At 42.7% G+C, this 17,371-nt stretch overlaps 1 protein-coding gene across 1 annotated transcript in view; it reads right to left on the bottom strand.

The window, feature by feature from the left end:
• Window positions 1–17,371, bottom strand: part of LOC137632985 (STE20-like serine/threonine-protein kinase) — an 87,629-nt gene that overhangs the window by 10,547 nt on the left and 59,711 nt on the right. Inside the window, 13 exon segments of the mRNA XM_068365135.1 lie at window positions 14–117; window positions 268–403; window positions 906–1,040; window positions 1,563–1,646; window positions 2,454–2,503; window positions 2,506–2,647; window positions 3,385–3,486; window positions 4,114–4,212; window positions 4,214–4,264; window positions 4,407–4,646; window positions 5,782–6,037; window positions 8,072–8,361; window positions 8,705–9,059. Coding sequence (XP_068221236.1) covers window positions 14–117; window positions 268–403; window positions 906–1,040; window positions 1,563–1,646; window positions 2,454–2,503; window positions 2,506–2,647; window positions 3,385–3,486; window positions 4,114–4,212; window positions 4,214–4,264; window positions 4,407–4,646; window positions 5,782–6,037; window positions 8,072–8,361; window positions 8,705–9,059 — 2,044 coding nt within the window.

Genomic DNA, 17,371 nt, shown 5'->3' with positions numbered 1-17,371 from the left:
CAAAAAAATGTACCTGTTTTCGTGGTTTGAGATTGTCTTTCCAGTCTCGCACTTCCCGCTGGTATTCCTCATCTTGACATTTGAGTTTGTAAGTTTCATGTTCCATTAACATTTTTCCTGCAAAAACAAGATAAAAAGAGTAGTCTTTATTTAAAATAAAAAAACCTACAGATACTTCTCTACAAGTAACTCTTAAAAATAATAATAAAAATTAAAACCCACGATGCAATGATACTTTTAAACTCTTGCGAAAATCTTCCTACTTACGTTTCTCATTCTGCAATTGCTCCAGTTCTTTAGCAGTGGCTTCTGAGGCTGCTTGAAGTTCCTCTAGTTTATGTCTGTGTTTCTGTTCAGCACGGCGTTTTTCTGCCTCATATCTTCGTTTTTCATTTTCTTGGAACTGGAGAAGAGACCAGAGAACATTAAATGTACTCTACTAGATTTAACCTTAAGCTTCATATGTCAAGACGTGAGTAAAGTAGAAAATAGTATAAGAAATTGTTAAATACAACACTTTAATTTCAGAATTTACATACTTTTCAATTCAGGCTGAAAGGGATCTGAAATTCATGACAATACTACAACCTATCTTGCCAATTATTATTAAGGTACAGAATCTTTAAGGGTCTTTTTGAGGATCTGTTCTTAGATGAAAATTGAAAGAAGTTCGAGAAAATAGGTACTGTAGCTATTTGTGTACGTGAAAAGAAAGAATAAATATAAAATAAAGTAATGCCTCTGAACATAGAAGGGACAATTATACCCTCAGTACCGTCCAAAGTCTTCAAATGTACCATGTCATATTAAACTCACAATTACTATACTGAACAGTATTCATATTAAAAATCCTTTCCTAATAAAGTAGTCTTCATTTTAATAACTGTACAACAAATTTTTCTTACCTTTTTAAGTTTATCTTTTTCATCTTCTTGCGAGTCTGGAAGATGAGTGGTACTGATTCTCATACTCTCACGGAACATTAATTCTCTTGCTTTCATTTCTTGACGTATCCTCTTCGGCAGCTGTCTCCTTTCGATCTGAAATACTCAAAAGTTTAATCATACTGTGTGACATAGCTTACGAGCATCTCTACCTCATAATAACCAATACTTTTACATAAATTTTAAACTGATGAGGTTAGACCAGAGGTACAAATGACTGCCATTCCGTTCATTGGTTAACAAGTCTACCTACCTCTCTAGAGAGGATAAAGTTCTAGCAGATCAATGTGTTTCAACTTGTTACTATCAGCCTTACATTTCCATAAGACATTTTCTTTACTGTAGATACCAAGTGAAATAGTCAAAGTATAATGCAAAGATTAATATTTCAATAAATCAGGGTAAAATATTAGTAAAGTACATAAAAGTAAGAAACTTCCTCAATCCTGTCTAATAACAATCTTCTACTGTAATTATTTTCTTCTTTATTTTATCACTTGTTGAGCTTTTATTACCAAATCATTATCCTTTCACATATTTTGTGCGTATCTCTCTTTTTAGCTCTCTCATATGGTAACAAACTAAAAATTCTGCAACAATGCAGAACAAACAAATTACCTGCTGCCTTTTGACTAGCTCCTCCTCTTTTTGTTGGTTGACTCGTTTCACCTGTTCTAATTCTTTTTCGTGTCGCACTAACATCTGCAATAAAAAAAACAGGAAATCAGTATGAGTACAATAAAACTACCTCTCTTTCTCAAGCACTGTATCACATCTTATTGCAAAGGGGAAGGAAAAAGTTATTGTTCTTAAGATAAGAACTAGAAATCCTTTGCTATACAAAGTTCTTATCATTACACTCTTTAAAAAAGGTAAGGACATAAGGATGATTCTCATTGATAGTTTTAGACCACTGAGTTTGTTTATTCCTAATTCTTCACTTACATATGAGGCCAAATGGGTTTGATTTCAACCCTTTCAATTCCATCCCCTAACAAGACAATTTACCATTCAAAGCCTCAGGGCCTTTTTTTGCGACATTTCAACTCCCAAAGATTATCAGAAATAGGGTTTTACAACTTTTAGTTTCAGGTGGCTGAATAAATTGCCTCTTATCATTATATAATTTTACACATTTTGTAAACTATCCATATGCACAAATAATATATGAAAGATGCTTATTGCTGTTATGGAATGCAAGAATATAAGATATGCTAAATATAACCAGCACAGACAATACAATGCCTTCGCTACAAAGAAATTTGACAGGCAGAGCAAATGCAACAAAGAACTTGTATGACTAGTAGGATAAAAGCCATAGGTGAGTGGATTATAATTCAAATGATCACACAACAGGACACATCTTAACATACAGAGTTATAGTTGTCAACCTTAGCTCTCTCACCAATAAAAACTTTGTAAGTCTTCAGAGTATTACAATAAAGTATGTCGTTTAAGTCTATTGTGTTACTTTAAGTAAAACAAGAATAAATTCACAAGAAAACATACCTGGTGTCGCTGGAGGAAAAATATATCCTTAAGTTGTCTTTTCGATAACTGTGTTTCTCATGTAGATGACGTTCTTCCATCTCCCAGAGAGCTGATTCACGTGACCTTAACAACTGGTGTTTTTGCTGCAAGAATTGCCTCTCGAGAAGTGCAATCCTTTCTCGATGATCATCTCCAAGGCGTTTGAGAGATACCTAAAAAAAAATTCAATATGCTACATTAAAAACTTTCAACTGCTCCATAAGGCACTAAAAGAGTTAGAAGACCCAGGCCTACATGGTAAAGGACTAAAAAAAATTCAATATGCTACATTAAAAACTTTCAACTGGGCTCCATAAGGCACTAAAAGAGTTAGAAGACCCAGGCCTACATGGTAAAGGACTATGAAGTGTGAAGTAGGAGATGATGAAAAAGTTTTTATATAAAAGGTCAAGTTTGAGATGGCAAAATCTAACCGAGGACCCTTTGCGTCAATAGGCACAGGAGATGATGATGATGATGACTTTAAAAATAAGTAACATCTTTGCATATGTACCCATATTGCAGTATAGGATATCATTCACTAATGAAAAATATATTTAACCCTTCAGGCCCAAATATTCTCAAAATAACTTAAAAAATTTAAGCTAGACCCTCTTACTGGACATTTTACATAACTTGGCACAAAAGCTATACAAGACAGAACTATGGAACATTTTTTTTTTGAGTAGAAGAATAGATTTTCATTTCACTGATATATGTTATTTTGTATAATTTTCATATACCTGAACCTGAATAAAAAAAAATGGTAATAAGTAATGTAAAATATGCTCCATTGCCCTCAAATGGATAAATACATAGGCCTAACTGAGAATCCTACAAAAAATGTTTTATATTCAATATCATTTTCATTTCCAATGAACATTTCCATGAACACAAATCTGATCCGTACCTCGTGAGCTTCATGAAGTTTTTCCAAGAAGATCTTTTCTCTTTCAGTCTGATCAACATCTAACTTTTCTTTCCTGGCCTTAAATGCATCCTTCCTCTTGTCCTGGAATATAATAGTACAAAATCATGAAGAAAATACCAAGAGCAAATATTTTTATGGTTTTGTTCAAGGATTGCATTCCTCATAAGTTTGACAAGACAATGAGTTGACACTTCTACTTTTAAGAAGCTTGCAAGCATAATCTTCCTCCATGTATGTGTGAAAACTTATCTCTGTAATAGAGACACAAACAGTATACTGTACTACAAAATGTTAGGAGGGGCACAATTCAATTTAAAGCATCATTAAATTTCTTTGATCAAATATTCTATACAGTACTTTTCAAAAAAGTACTGTTAGGCTGGAGGAACGTAGAGAGTAGAGGTCCCCTTTTTTGTTTTGTTTCTTGTTGATGTCGGCTCCCCCCAAAATTGGGGGAAGTGCCTTTGGTATATGTATGTATGTATGTACTTTTCAAAAAGTTCAAGAAGTATTTACCCTCTTCTTTGTAAGTGTTATAGCATAAACTTTTAGCCCAGTTTGAGAAAATAAATTCCTAATGATATTTATAATGTAATAATTCAACTATCCTGCTGGTTGTAAAACTATCTTTTACCACTGAGAACTTTGCTAACCCCATTAACAAAGGAAGCGAACTTCAATGCTTGGTGGTAGAAAAAATAAATTTACCTTTGGAAGTAGATCTATCTCTTGCTTTAAGAGTTTTAATTCTGTTTTCAATGATTCACGGAAAGCCTTCAGTTCTCGTTCTTGCTCGGCTCTTATTTTTCTTGCTGGCATTTTTCAGTTCAATTTCTTGCTGACTTTCCGCCTTTTCAACCTGTACAGAGAATGAATACCTAAGGTAATTTCTAGTAAAATAATTACATCAAGGGATATGGACATTTAATAATTCCAGTGGTTCTAGTAAAACCTCAATAAATGCTTTTCACAAAGTGAATTTAAAATTGCCTGACACTTACCTGTTGCTTCTGTTGTCTGTTCAATGCTTCAACTTCTGTATCATAACTACGGAGCAACTGTAGTTTTTCAAATTCAAACTTCTTCTCTTGTTCCATCTTGGCAATATTGGCTTTAACTGCAAGCTCTTGGAATTGTTTTTGTTCAATCTTCTGCAGCAATTTCAACTCTCTCAATTCTTGCTTTCTGGCCAGGTGACCCGATGAAAGCGTTCCCATTTCTTCGTCATCTCCATAAATAACCTAAGGTAAACAAAATTGATTTTAAAGTTTACGCAAACTCTTCCATCAATGGTATTTTCCCGTTTCTACTGTACTAACATCAATACAGTATTATTATTATTATTACTAGCCAAGCTACAACCCTAGTTGGAAAACCAAGATGCTATAAGCTCAAGGGCTCCAACAAGGAAAAATAGCCCAGTAAGGAAAGGAAATAATGAAATAAACGATATAACACGGAAAAAAAAGAAAGGTATTTCAAATATAAACTATAAAAAGACTTATGTCAGCCTGTTCAACATATTTGCTGCAAGTTTGAACTTTTGAAGTTCAACTGATCATGAGTAAAGTAAAACTACCTCTCCTTCTCAAGTATTGTATTGCATCATATTGCAAAGGGCAAACACAAGTTAACTGTTCTTAAGAACTAGAAATCCTTTACTGTAAAAGGCTCCTATTATGAAACTCTTTAAAAACGGCAAATACCCATTATATATCAGACTAAAGAAATTTTACCCAAAGAAAAATCTAATGCAAACAATCAATTTATTAGTGCTAAGTTGACTTCAACTTGATGGAAGACAGTATTTTAGGCCTCCTTAATTCGTGATATCAATATGTATTGCCTTTACAATCCCTCCATGGCATAGGAGCATTCATCACCTACACAAAAAAAATTTTTACCACCCTAAATAAAAGATAACAAGCGAACCATAAGAATGATATTTTGTTATAGTATCAGTTTGTACGGCAATGTAAATACAGACATTGACTTGGTATAAGACTTGTGCAATGCAAAATGAATTGATTTAACTTATTTATGGTTTTTTAAATAATATTTAACAACACTAATTAAGCCTTCGATCACTCTATTCAACTTGTTTACTATCTTTTTAATGTTATTATATGATCTTTATGATTACACGTGAAAAACCACATTGGTAAATTTTTTCTTATTGCTATATTTTTCTTTAAAATGCGACAAGGTCGCAAATTATTCAATATGAAACAACTCGATATCGGTTAAGACTTACACAAGTTGGCAATGATCATATAGTTTTAGCAATGTTCTAAATGCAAAAAAAATACCAAACTAACTCTCAAGATTAGAAGGGACTACCGTTTAGTAATAAAGTACAATTGAAGCATATATTACCTTGCTTGTAGTTGTGGTAACGACAACACCATCAATAACAAACTTCCTTGTACGTTTCCTGGTCTTCCTTCTGAGGGCCACTAGTTCCAATTCCTCTTTGGTCTTGCCTCTGTTTTTGTCTCCAGCCCTGTTGTTAGCATCATTCTTGTCTGACATTGGTCTCCTCATAATCACTTCATCAGAATTGTCATCTTGATCCATTCTATGTTTGTTTTCTTTCTCGGAACTCGTTGTGCTAATGTTATCCCAATCCGACCTATGAAAAGTTATGTAATATAAATATTCAAATCGTACAAGTTATTTAACAGAGGCAAGTTTCTTTTAAATAGGAGAACTACAGTATAAAAGTATTTCTGTATATTATACAGAAGCAAGTTTCCTTCAGATTGGAGAACTTACCAACTCCAACCATTTTAAATTTAAATAAAATCATTCCTATACTCACTTGATGCACACACAGTTTCTCTAGTAAATTTTTTTTTATTGATATTTACCCATAGAACAAACAAATTTCTGATTTCCTTTCCCTTCATTTGACCTACGTCTAGTAAAGTAATGAGACAATCTAGCAGTTAATGGCAACTACTGAGGCTTGTCATGCCACAGGTTTTATGTCTTCGGGCTCAAAGTCAAAACTATTCCTAATGCAATGACACCACAAGTCATTGAGAAAAGTGGGCATTTACAGTAGTACCTTGGGTTACGAGCATACAAAAATTTCTCACTGTTTTTTGTGGACCTACTACTTTATCTTATGCACAGAAAGCAGTTCTACGACGCCCATACGGCCAGGCAGTCGGCCACCCAAATAAGGCTTTGGCAGGGCAAGGAGTGAAGCTATTTACAAAAAATGCAATGGCTCATTTCCTTGCCATTTTAAAGAAAAGACAAAAGCAGATGTCTATCTCTTTAGATAGGTTCCTCGTGAAAAACGAATACAAGGGTAGAAAAAACGACAAAGTGTCCATAAAGTGTAAATCAAGCGATTCCATTTGTGATAGCGAATATCATCCAAGACAGAGAACTCCTAATAATTTAAATAAATTTCTCATGGAGGCAGATCCCCTTTCCAACAAGTAACCAACTAATAGGCCTACCACTTGTATTCCTCATACTTGCAGGGTAATTATATTTTGTACTTACACTTTGTATACCAACAATATTTTTAAATTGAATTTTTACATATCTAATAATTACCTAATTTTTTTTTTATTGTGAAGGTTCAATATCGAGAGCGATGTAAGTTGGCGTAGAACAGCACAACGGCGATTTTTTATTCATTTTTTCATTTTCAAAATTTCAAAATAACCAACTTGAAGAGGGGTATTACTCTCCTGTCCTGAGAGATAGGAGATTATGATTGTCCAGAAATAATTCCCTTGAATAATAATGCTGTGGTTACAATTCCAGAAGGCAGCACCTTTTAACACATTAAAAGACTTAAATTTGAACAATCAGAAGTTATAGGCTGTCATCAAGCCAAAATTGACTGAAAGATAAAGGACCTGTGGCTTTAATAAGCCATTAGTTTTTGCCATTAACCACTAGATTTCTTACTTTTAGGGGTAAATGTTGATAAAACCGAACATCAAAAGAGAAGTAATATGAACATCAGGGGAGGTTCATAGAAATAATTACACTTGAAAATCCCAACCAAATTACTAGTTATCAAAAGGCAGCAGAAATTTATTGTGGCTAAAGGCCTACAATATTTAGCACTCCATGAGTAAAAAATATTTACCTTATTCACTAGGATTATTATATGTCTTGCAATTTTATAAACTGCACATGCTAATTATATATTTAGAACTATGAGGCAGTTCCAAGCCCTAGTATCTGTTTTGGATATATATCAATAGTGGTCTATATAGCTCTAGGTATTAGGTTGACCAAGGCACTAGCCACCCGTTGAAATATTTTCACTAGAGCGCTATTGGGTCCTTTGACCAGAGAGCATTACATTAGATCCCTCTCTCTAGTTACGGCTCATTTTTCATTTGCCTATACATACAATAAGTAATCTGGCCTATTCTTTCACACTCTCCTGTGTCCTCATATGCCTGACAACACTGAAATTAAGAAACTATTCTTCTTCACTCAAGGGGTTAACTATGGCACTATAATTGTTCAATAGCTACTTTTCTCTTGGTAAGAGTAGCAGACTCTTTAAGCTGCTCTTCTAGGAGTAGGACACTAAAATCAAATCATTATTCTCTAGTCTTTAGTTGGTGGCAATTTACATTTCTAACCATATGAATCATTTAATTAAAAATCTAAAATCGGTACTTACTTATCCATTAATCTATCTCTTCCAACACCATTCGCTATATGACGTGGTCCAGGAGAATTTGTGGCAGATGTACTTGCCTGCCTAGAGACAAAGTTTGAGTGCATTGGGGTTGAAGTCGAGGACATTGTGGACATGAAAGAGTCAACCGAAATAACGCTGTCTACAGTTGATTCCCTAGTTAGTATAGGTCTAGTACTTGATTCGACTGACATCACACTAGACATCGTACTATCGACTGTAGATTCTCTCGTTAACGTGTGCTTGCTCGAACACTGACTGTCTCTTAAATTCTGAAAAGAAGTTTAGCCGATTAGTTACCTTGACATGACAAAATAAAAATAACACTTATTACTGAAATATACAATAATAAACTTTTCAGTACCACAAAGGTATAAAAATCACCAGGAACAATTTGGGATTAAAAAAAAATACGGGAAAAAATTACAGGATAGGTTATGTTAGGTGACAAGTTGCAGAAAGTATTCTGATAAAGGTAAGCTGTTTTTTGCAATAAAAGTGAAGTATAGATGTGAAGCTGATGAATTTGATGCAAGGGAAATCTAGGATGAGTGTGTTATATTTCAGAGAAACAGCATGAGCTGTAAAAGCAGAGTTGTGAGGTAATACACTTACCCTAAGATTATTTTGTTCCTGGTCAAAGACATCATCATCAACATCAGTTGCTCCAATAGTTGTTCCTTCAATGGTAAGAGCAAGAGGTCTACTATCTTCTTCCACTGAACTAACTGAGCGACCGGTAGACTTTGTTCCTCCGCTCAGGTTAGATTTGTTGGAGAGGGTTTCCTGGAGTCTTTCATGGTCTCCTTCGCCTTTAGATTTCTTTTCCACGATGATCTGTCCTTTCGGGGTTCGGGTTAAGGCATCCACAGCAACTACCGATATGTGCGTGGTGTCACTGTCACTAGTTACACTGGATTGAGTATCTTCAGCCTCGCCAACCTCTTCTAATGTGATCTCATACCTTGACCTATAATAAACATACCATCAATAACACTGAAATTTAAACTAGTTTAAAAGTAAAAAAAGTAAAACAATTTCATGCATTTACTTATTATATAAGTAATAAAAATCACATAATTATGCGAGATATAAAATGTATAAATATAAAATCCTGTACACACACTACAGTGTTCGTCCTTTTTGACCAATGCTAATCCAACACCCTAAATAGTTGAGCAAGAAACCACTCAAGAACACAAAGGCAAAGGCTAGCACTTCTAACACTTAAGTTTAGCTTTACATTTTCAGCTTGAAAGTTGCAAATAACATCACAAATTTTTACAGTATTTTGTAATTTACACAACAATGCAGCCCTTAGCACTTAATAGGAGTACGCTTTCAGAGAAGCTGGATTCGGCTGTTGAAACTAATGAAGAGATGGCAGTAGGTAGTAGAAGGGTGGTGGGTAAGCCCAGCCCACCTGATAGGCCACCGAGCTACAACTTTGACCTTAAACCTCAAATGAGCGGGGTGGTTGAAGTAGGAAATGTAACTTGAAGGACTTAGGTTTGTATAGTTGGGAAATATCACAAATTTTTAAGTAATTTGTATTTTTCCTAACATACTTACCTAGAACTACCTTCTTAGGAGTTACTGGTTAACTTTACCTAACCGACCAGCTTTTTGTATAGTTTACCCTCTTCCCGTTTTCTACAGGGTCAACCTCTGGCAGTGTGGTACGTGCCCTGAGGCGACCCGGGGTTGGGCAGCGTGCTAGCTCAGGTCGAATTGCCAGTAAGTTTCGTTGGAATAGGTATTACTCGATCCTGCAGGTTCTCGGGGAAGGATGGGTGGGCCATAACCCTTAGGTAGTTCTAGGTAAGTATGTTAGGAAAAATACAAATTACTTAAAAATTTGTGATTTGTTCCAACACGGTTACTTACCTAGAACTACCTTCTTAGGAGACTTACACTTTAGGAGGTGGGAGTGTCCTGCAGGGATCAGGATTCGACGGGGAGGCACGCGAGAGAGGGAACCTCTATGGAGGTCTTGGTTCCACGACCACTAGAAAACTGCACGAAAAGTAGGGGAAAACTATCCAAAAAACTCACTTAGTGTCTAAATGGCTTACCTTTTCAAAACCAACTCCGATACATGTCCTCTTGAAGGGTGTTCCTTTCAGTGATTAAGGTCTTCTCAACATCTTCCTGGCCCGGACAATCCGGGGAAGGAAGGAAAAGGGGGGGGGTAAGGTTAAGGAAGGAACTAGTGTCTCTTGGCATTAACACCCCCGGTTACCCTGGGGCTATGACCTTAGATCTCTTGAAGGGCCGAAACGATTGGGCCAATGGAAAACTTGTCCAAGGATTTTCTCGTACAATCTTTGAGATAGTGTTCCGTGAAGGTGGACTGTCTAGACCAGGTCCCAGCCTTCAGGATCTTACCCACAGCCATGTTTTTCTCGAAAGCCAGAGAGGTGCTCAGAGCTCTAATATCATGAGGCCTTGGTTTTCCTGGGAGAGGAGTCCCAGAAGACTCGTAGGCCCTCCTTATCACCTGTCGCAGCCAGAAAGAGATAGAATTCTTCGAGACCGGTTTCTTCACCCGGCCTGTCGAGATGAATAAATTTTTGATCTGAGGGCGGTATTTTGCAGTCCTCTCCAGGTATTTTCTTACTGTTCTCACGGGACATAAGAGTAGATCCTTCGGGTTGTCGGAGCGAGGGATGGCTGGCACCGAAAAACCCTCAAACCGAGGATCCCAACACGCTGGGTTCTGCGTCTTCACCACAAAACTTGGGACGAACCTAAAGACAACTTCCCTCCACCCTTTGGAGTGTGAGACCTCGTAAGAGAGGCCGTGTAACTCGCTAACTCTCTTCGCCGAGGCCAGGGCTAAAAGAAAAGCTGTTTTAAGGGTGAGTTCTCTGTCTAGTACGTCCCTGAGAGGTTCGAAGGGCGGCTCTGACAGAACTTTGAGAACTCTGGCTAGGTACCACTGCGGAACCCATACCTCCTGGGGGGGGGGCATGACTGCTCAAAACTGCGGATGAGCATAGAGATGTGCCTTGACGCTCCCAAGTCAATGTCCCTAAGGAGGAAGACTTGACCTAGGGCTGCTCGAACTCCTTTGATGGCCGGAATGGACGAACCCACGTCGTCTCTCAGGTACACCAGAAAGTCTGCAATGTCCTGGATCAACGCCCCTAAGGGCCTGATGTTTTTGGACGCACACCACTTCAGGAAGACTGCCCACTTTGCCTGGTAGACTACCGCCGAGGAATGCCGTAGATAACCCGACATCCTTGCCGCGGTTCTCGATGAGTATCCTTCTTTCTTCAGGAGCTTCTCGATAACCTCCACGCGTGAAGGCGGAGGGATCGAGGGTTTTCGTGCCACCTGTGAAAGTGAGGTTGACGCAGGAGGTCTGGCCTGTCCGGAAGCGGCCAAGGAGGACGTAGAGCTAATTCCTTTAGGTCTGCGAACCAGTCTCTCTCCGGCCACCAGGGCGCTACTCAAGTCATCGACAGGTTGGACGACACTCTCACTCTGTTCAACACTTGCTTGATCAAACTGAAGGGAGGGAAGGCGTACACATCGAGACCGTGCCAGGGATGTTGGAAGGCGTCCTCGAACGCTGCCGACGGGTCTGGGATTGGAGAACAGAACACGGGGAGTTGGGCATTCAGACGTGTGGCGAATAAGTCTTATCACTGGGGAGCCCCACAGTAGGATGACTGCTCGAGCTACCTCCGGGTGTAGGGTCCACTCCGAACCTATCACTTGACCCGCCCTGCTGAGGCCGTCGGCCATCACGTTCCTCTTTCCTGGAATGAACCTTGCCGTCAGTTCTATCCCTTCTTCTGTAGCCCACTCTAACAGTTCCGTGGCTAGGGCGCATAGGACCTTTGACTTCATGCCTCCCTGTTTCTTTACATACGCCACTACTGTGGCGTTGTCGCACATTAACGCAACAGTGTTCCCTCGCAGGAAGTGTACGAACTGTCGAAACGCCCTCAGAACCGCTATCATCTCCAGGATGTTTATATGGAGACGCCTCCTCGCTGGACCACTGCCCTTTTGTCGATTTTCCTAGCAGGTGTGCTCCCCAACCCTCCTTCGATGCGTCCGTGAACAACAGCATCTCCGGGCGGTCAGAGGCGAAGGGCATTACCTTCTCTGTGTTCGACCTGATGTTCCACCAAAGAAGCGTCTCTCTCGTCTTCGGGAGGACTGGAACTATTTTGTGGGGCTCCTTGCCTTGGGTCCACGACTCCTTCAGATTCCACTGTACCGGGCGGAGCCTTAGCCTCCCTTGCGGTACTAATTTTTCCAGCGAAACCAGATGACCCAGTAACTTCTGCCAGTCCTTGGCCCCCCTGGGTTGTCCCGTCAGGAAGGGTTGAAGGATACGTTCTAGGTTGGCTAACCTCTCCTCTGAGGGGAAGGCCCTTACTAACTGGGTGTCCAGGACCATCCCCAAGTAAGTCATCCTGGTGCTGAGGACTAGTTGGGTCTTCCCTAGGTTGACCGTGATCCCCAACACCTTGCAGAGGTCGAGCAACATAACGCCTTGCTCCTTCAGTTGTTCCCTTGAGGCAGAAAGAAGCAACCAGTCGTCCAGGTACCTGAGTAGACGTATGCCTTTCTCGTGTGCCCATGCCGAGATCGCGGCGAACACTCTCGTGAAAACTTGCAGGGCCGTCGAGAGGCCGAAGTACAGGGTTTTGAACTGCAGGACACTGGACTCCCACTTGATTCTGAGGAACTCCCTGCTGGAGGGGTGCACGGGGATTTGAAAATAGGCATCCTTGAGGTCGAGAGACATGAGGAAATCCCCCTCCCTCAAGGCTGCTAGCACTGTCTTGGGGGTATCCATCTTGAAGTCCGTCTTTGAGACGAACTTGTTGAGGGCTGAGAGATCTATGACTGGCCTCCACCCTCCTGTCGATTTCTCCACAAGGAAGAGCCTGCTGAAGAAACCCGGGCCGGGGTTCTCCAGTCTCCAAGCTCCCTTGTCCATCATGGACACTACTTCCTCTTGTAGCGCCGACCTCTTCAAGGGGTCCTTTGGAACCAGCCACTCGGCCCGATGGGCTGGGATGAGAGGGGGAGGTTCTTCTAGGAAAGGGAGTCTGAAGCCCTCCTTCAGGACCGTCACCGTCCAGGGATCCGCACCGAGATCCCGCCATGCTTGCCAAAAATGTCTGAGGCACCCCCTACTAGGGGCTCCTGAGGGAGTAGGGGGCCTACCTTCTTCTGGAGGAGCGGCCAGATCTACCTCTCCTAGCGTTACCATAGGAGGGTCTGTAGGCTGACTGAGGGCCTGCGGTGGCCCTACGGGTGGGCTGCTGCGAGGCTTGAAGCCAAGGGGCTGAAGGTGGTTCTCTTCGGGGCAGCAAGGGTGTGGCCTGTGAGGAGTGAGGGACGTCCGTTGAGGCTCTCCTAAACGTGGCCTTCCTCATGGGGGGGGCCTAGGATCCGTTTCTCTCACTTTCCTCACCTTCTCCATTGTATTTTCCACCAAATTGATGGAGAAAATGTCATTCCCCCACACGGAGGAATTCCTCAGCCTCCTTGCTTCTCTGTCCGGCAACTTCCGCACCAGTTTGCTCAGTACCGTATCCCTTTTCCTCAGGACCCAGTTCGAAGCCACCGACAGAGACTGGGATGATAAAAACTTAAAGGCCTTGCCTCCAGATCCCTCAGCATGGCCTGATTTTCTGGGAGGGAGAGGTCGTGGGATGCCTGAAACCCCATCAAAGTGCACGACCACCAATCTAAGCAGGAGGACACGTAGACCAGGTCCTGTGCCATGTCCTCCATCATAGAGGCTTCTGTCGGGGAAAAGCACACGGGGGCAGTGGAGGCCCTGTCTTCCAAGGCTCCCTGGTTCAGCGCGGTCACCGCTGCTTCTACCGCACGGGGACCACCGCGATGCCCTTCGGGAACGTAAAAACGCTTCTGGGATTTCAGGCCCAGAAGAAGCTTGGAGGAACTCTGGCTTCTGGGGGCCTCTGCTAGTCCTGCTAAGTATTCATCTATCTGCTCCATCCCCAACTTCACGTCTTGATCGAGAGGGAGACACAAAGATGGCTTTTGTTGTACCGGACTGTCGATCATCCTGGACAGTCCGGATAGTACGGCCTTTGCAGCTGAGGGCTTGGGTTCATCCAAACGGTGATGCCTCCGAATTAGGTCCAGAACCTTACGGTAGGAGGAGATGTTGTCAGTCGAGCACTCCCCTCCTTCAACCAGGTCTTCCGTCACCAGGTCTTCCGTCACCAGTTCCTCCGTACGGGGGTACGCCGTGACTGTGGGAAAAGCAACACCCGACGAGCCTGCCAGTGGTATGGGCTGCCCCGTGGGGACGAAGGCATCCGTCATGGGAGTACCAACGTCCTCCGAGCCTGCCAGTGGTATGGGCTGCCCCGTGGAGACGAAGGCATCCGTCATGGGAGTACCTTGTTCCACGGGGGGCTCCATGGATGGGGGATCCATGCAGACCGACGGGCGCCCTTGGTGCTTAAGGAAGGCCTCCAAGGTGCCCGTGGTCGACGCTAAGCCTTCCTTCATACTCCTTATATCCTTCCTAAGGGAAGAAGGGGCGGAGGCTACCGTTGGGTTAAACACTACACGGGGGTCCAGGTTCGAGCCCTTTTGCCAGGCGGCTGGTCCGAAGGAGGAGATTGGAGGGTGACACAAAGAAGGCGAGGCTCTAGGGAGCCACCCGGAAGCGGCCGCGGCTGTGGAAAACCTAAACAGCTCGCTCCGGGGCACTGTGACATTCACCCAGTCCTTGGACTTACTCCTCTTCACTTTCTTTTTAGAGGACTTCGACCTTTTCTTACCATGCCTCTATCGGGAACGAGACCTCTTCTTCTTGCGGGATTTCTCCCTCTTCCTCTTGCTAAGGTTCCTGTCCTCGTCCTCTGATGACTAAGAAGAAGAGGAGTCCGATGACGACGACGATGACGAGGATGAGGACGGAGCTCTCCGACCGGACGACACGTCCAAGACTGCGGGGGGAAATTCACGTCGTTTCTCAGGTGGGGGCGGTTGCAGAAACACGGGGGGTAGCGTAGCCGAGGGAGCCGGAGGGGACCACGCGAGCCCTTTACAGAGCCATTGCTCCACATCCTCTTCTCCTCTAACGGGAGACCTGAAGGGAGTCCTAGGGGCCACCCACGTGGTGGGGTCCGAAGACGACGAACTACCTTTTTCCGTGTCTCCCCCGGTGGTTGACGCACCTGAAACTCGCCACGAGGCAGGGGAAGTATCGGCACTCGGCCTACCCCACATAGGATCTTCCGAGGAGATGGGACCTGCGGGCACCAGGCCCTCGCCTCCTACCCACACTTCCGCACTACACTCAGGCCCCACACTGGTCACTTCCCCCACAGGAATATCAGACTTTTGGGGAAGGGCAATGGGCCTCTTCCCCGCAACGGACTTACCTCGTCCCCTACGCTGGGTAGGGGAAGAAGGACGGGCGCTACGGTCTGCTGAGGCGTCTGGCGAACCCACAGGCGAAGATAAGCTCGAGTCCTTAGGCGACTTCTTAGCTGCCTTCTTCTTCTTCGTCCCGAAGAGCACCCACTGGATCTCAGTCCAATTAGCACACTCCGGGCACGTAGAGGTATCGGAACACGCTTTCCCCCTACACGTGGAGCACAAGGAGTGGGGATCAACCTCAGGCTTGGAAAGGAAAGCCCCGCAAGACTTCCCAGCCACAGGCCCAGGGCAACGACGAGGATGCTCCATAACGCAAAGCTAACACACCAAGAGACACAAGGATGTAAAGGGAAAGTGAAATGGAATCACGTGGGTAACACGCGGTAAGCACAAAGGATCGGGGGACACAAAGGGTCGCACAAGGTAAGAGAGAGCGCGGCGAGATGTTTATCACGTCGCGACCAGAAACTTACTGGCGATTCGACCTGAGCTAGCACGCTGCCCGACCCCGGGTCGCCTCAGGGCACGTACCACACTGCCAGAGGTTGACCCCGTAGAAAACGGGAAGAGGGTAAACTACAAAAAGCTGGTCGGTTAGGTAGAGTTAACCAGTAACTCCTAAGAAGGTAGTTCTAGGTAAGTAACCGTGTTGGAACAAATACAAATTACTTTCCTACATGAATATAAAACTTTGTACTTCAATAGGAAACTTATCTTGAGGGAACATGTCCCTATAACCTAACTGGCTAGTTTACTTTCCCGGGATGCGTCAAAACAACTTAGTCCTGTGCAGGAAACCTAAGCATGAAGATGAGAGAGACGTTAGGCAATGTCACTACCGGCGATTGGTAAATGCTCAAGAAGAATATATATCCATGCAGAGAATACGTTGTCTGAGTATATGACCATTATGAGAAATGTGTTGCATACATTAGCCCCCTCTTCTGGGAGGATAGGAGAGATACTTCTAAACAAAACTTGTCTCAAAAAACGTTGCTCTACTGTGCGGTTTCTTTGCATCGTGTCAGATTCAGAAAATAATGGAATGACTGCTGGATCACTAAGGTGGAGAAAGAAGAGGAGGTAAAAAGGGCCGGTTGATCGTACTTCTTACTTTAATTCAAGACTTGCATCACGACTGCTCTGGACCTGTGAATATACTCCGGTAGGTAATGGCCAGCAAAGGTTGTCTTTCGTTACCAAACTCCTGTCTTCAAGAACTGCGCCACTAACAGCTTCTTCTTGAAAGCTAGGATAGATCCAACATGGCTGAATTCATGCGCTCAAATCTGGGAAGGTCCTTTCATCTCCTTGCTTGCAGGCAAAGAACATCTGATCGTTCCATTGAAGCAAGAAAGAAAATGTTTTAGGATCTTTTCTCTTCTTCCTTCCATTGCTATAGGAAGTTGGTGTCTTCCCATGAAGGGAAGGGAAGTCTTCCCGGTCTCTGCTAGTTGCTTCTCGTAGGGAAGAGATGAAGGAAACAATGTTATGACTGGCTGGGTTCTACGTCCTGGTCACAATCCTGGAATGGGGTGGAGACCTATCTTTCAGAGTGACTTGTGACGCAGGAAAAGCTCACTTTGCTGGGGCAAGGCTAGACGAGGTTGGTCTTGAGGTCCTAGCTCTATCTGCAAACCATCCCACTGGCTGAAGCTGGCCTGTTGGAGAGATCTGAAGATTTGTGTATGATACGTTCCATGTAGCTTGAATTCCCAAGAAAAGCAAGACTAGCAAACGCTCCTCTTAAGTCTTCACGATTCTTGCGAGGAGTCCTGGCGTAACTTCTTGTTGAGAACATAGGAAAATAGAAATAGTTGATCCGGATACCATTCGGTGTATGGCCACTTGGGAGCGATCAAGGTTATCCTAAGCATGGATATC

Source organism: Palaemon carinicauda, chromosome 42, assembly GCF_036898095.1.
Source record: "Palaemon carinicauda isolate YSFRI2023 chromosome 42, ASM3689809v2, whole genome shotgun sequence".
Classification (NCBI taxonomy): Eukaryota; Metazoa; Arthropoda; class Malacostraca; order Decapoda; family Palaemonidae; genus Palaemon; species Palaemon carinicauda.
This window is presented reverse-complemented; position numbering and strand designations above follow the sequence as displayed.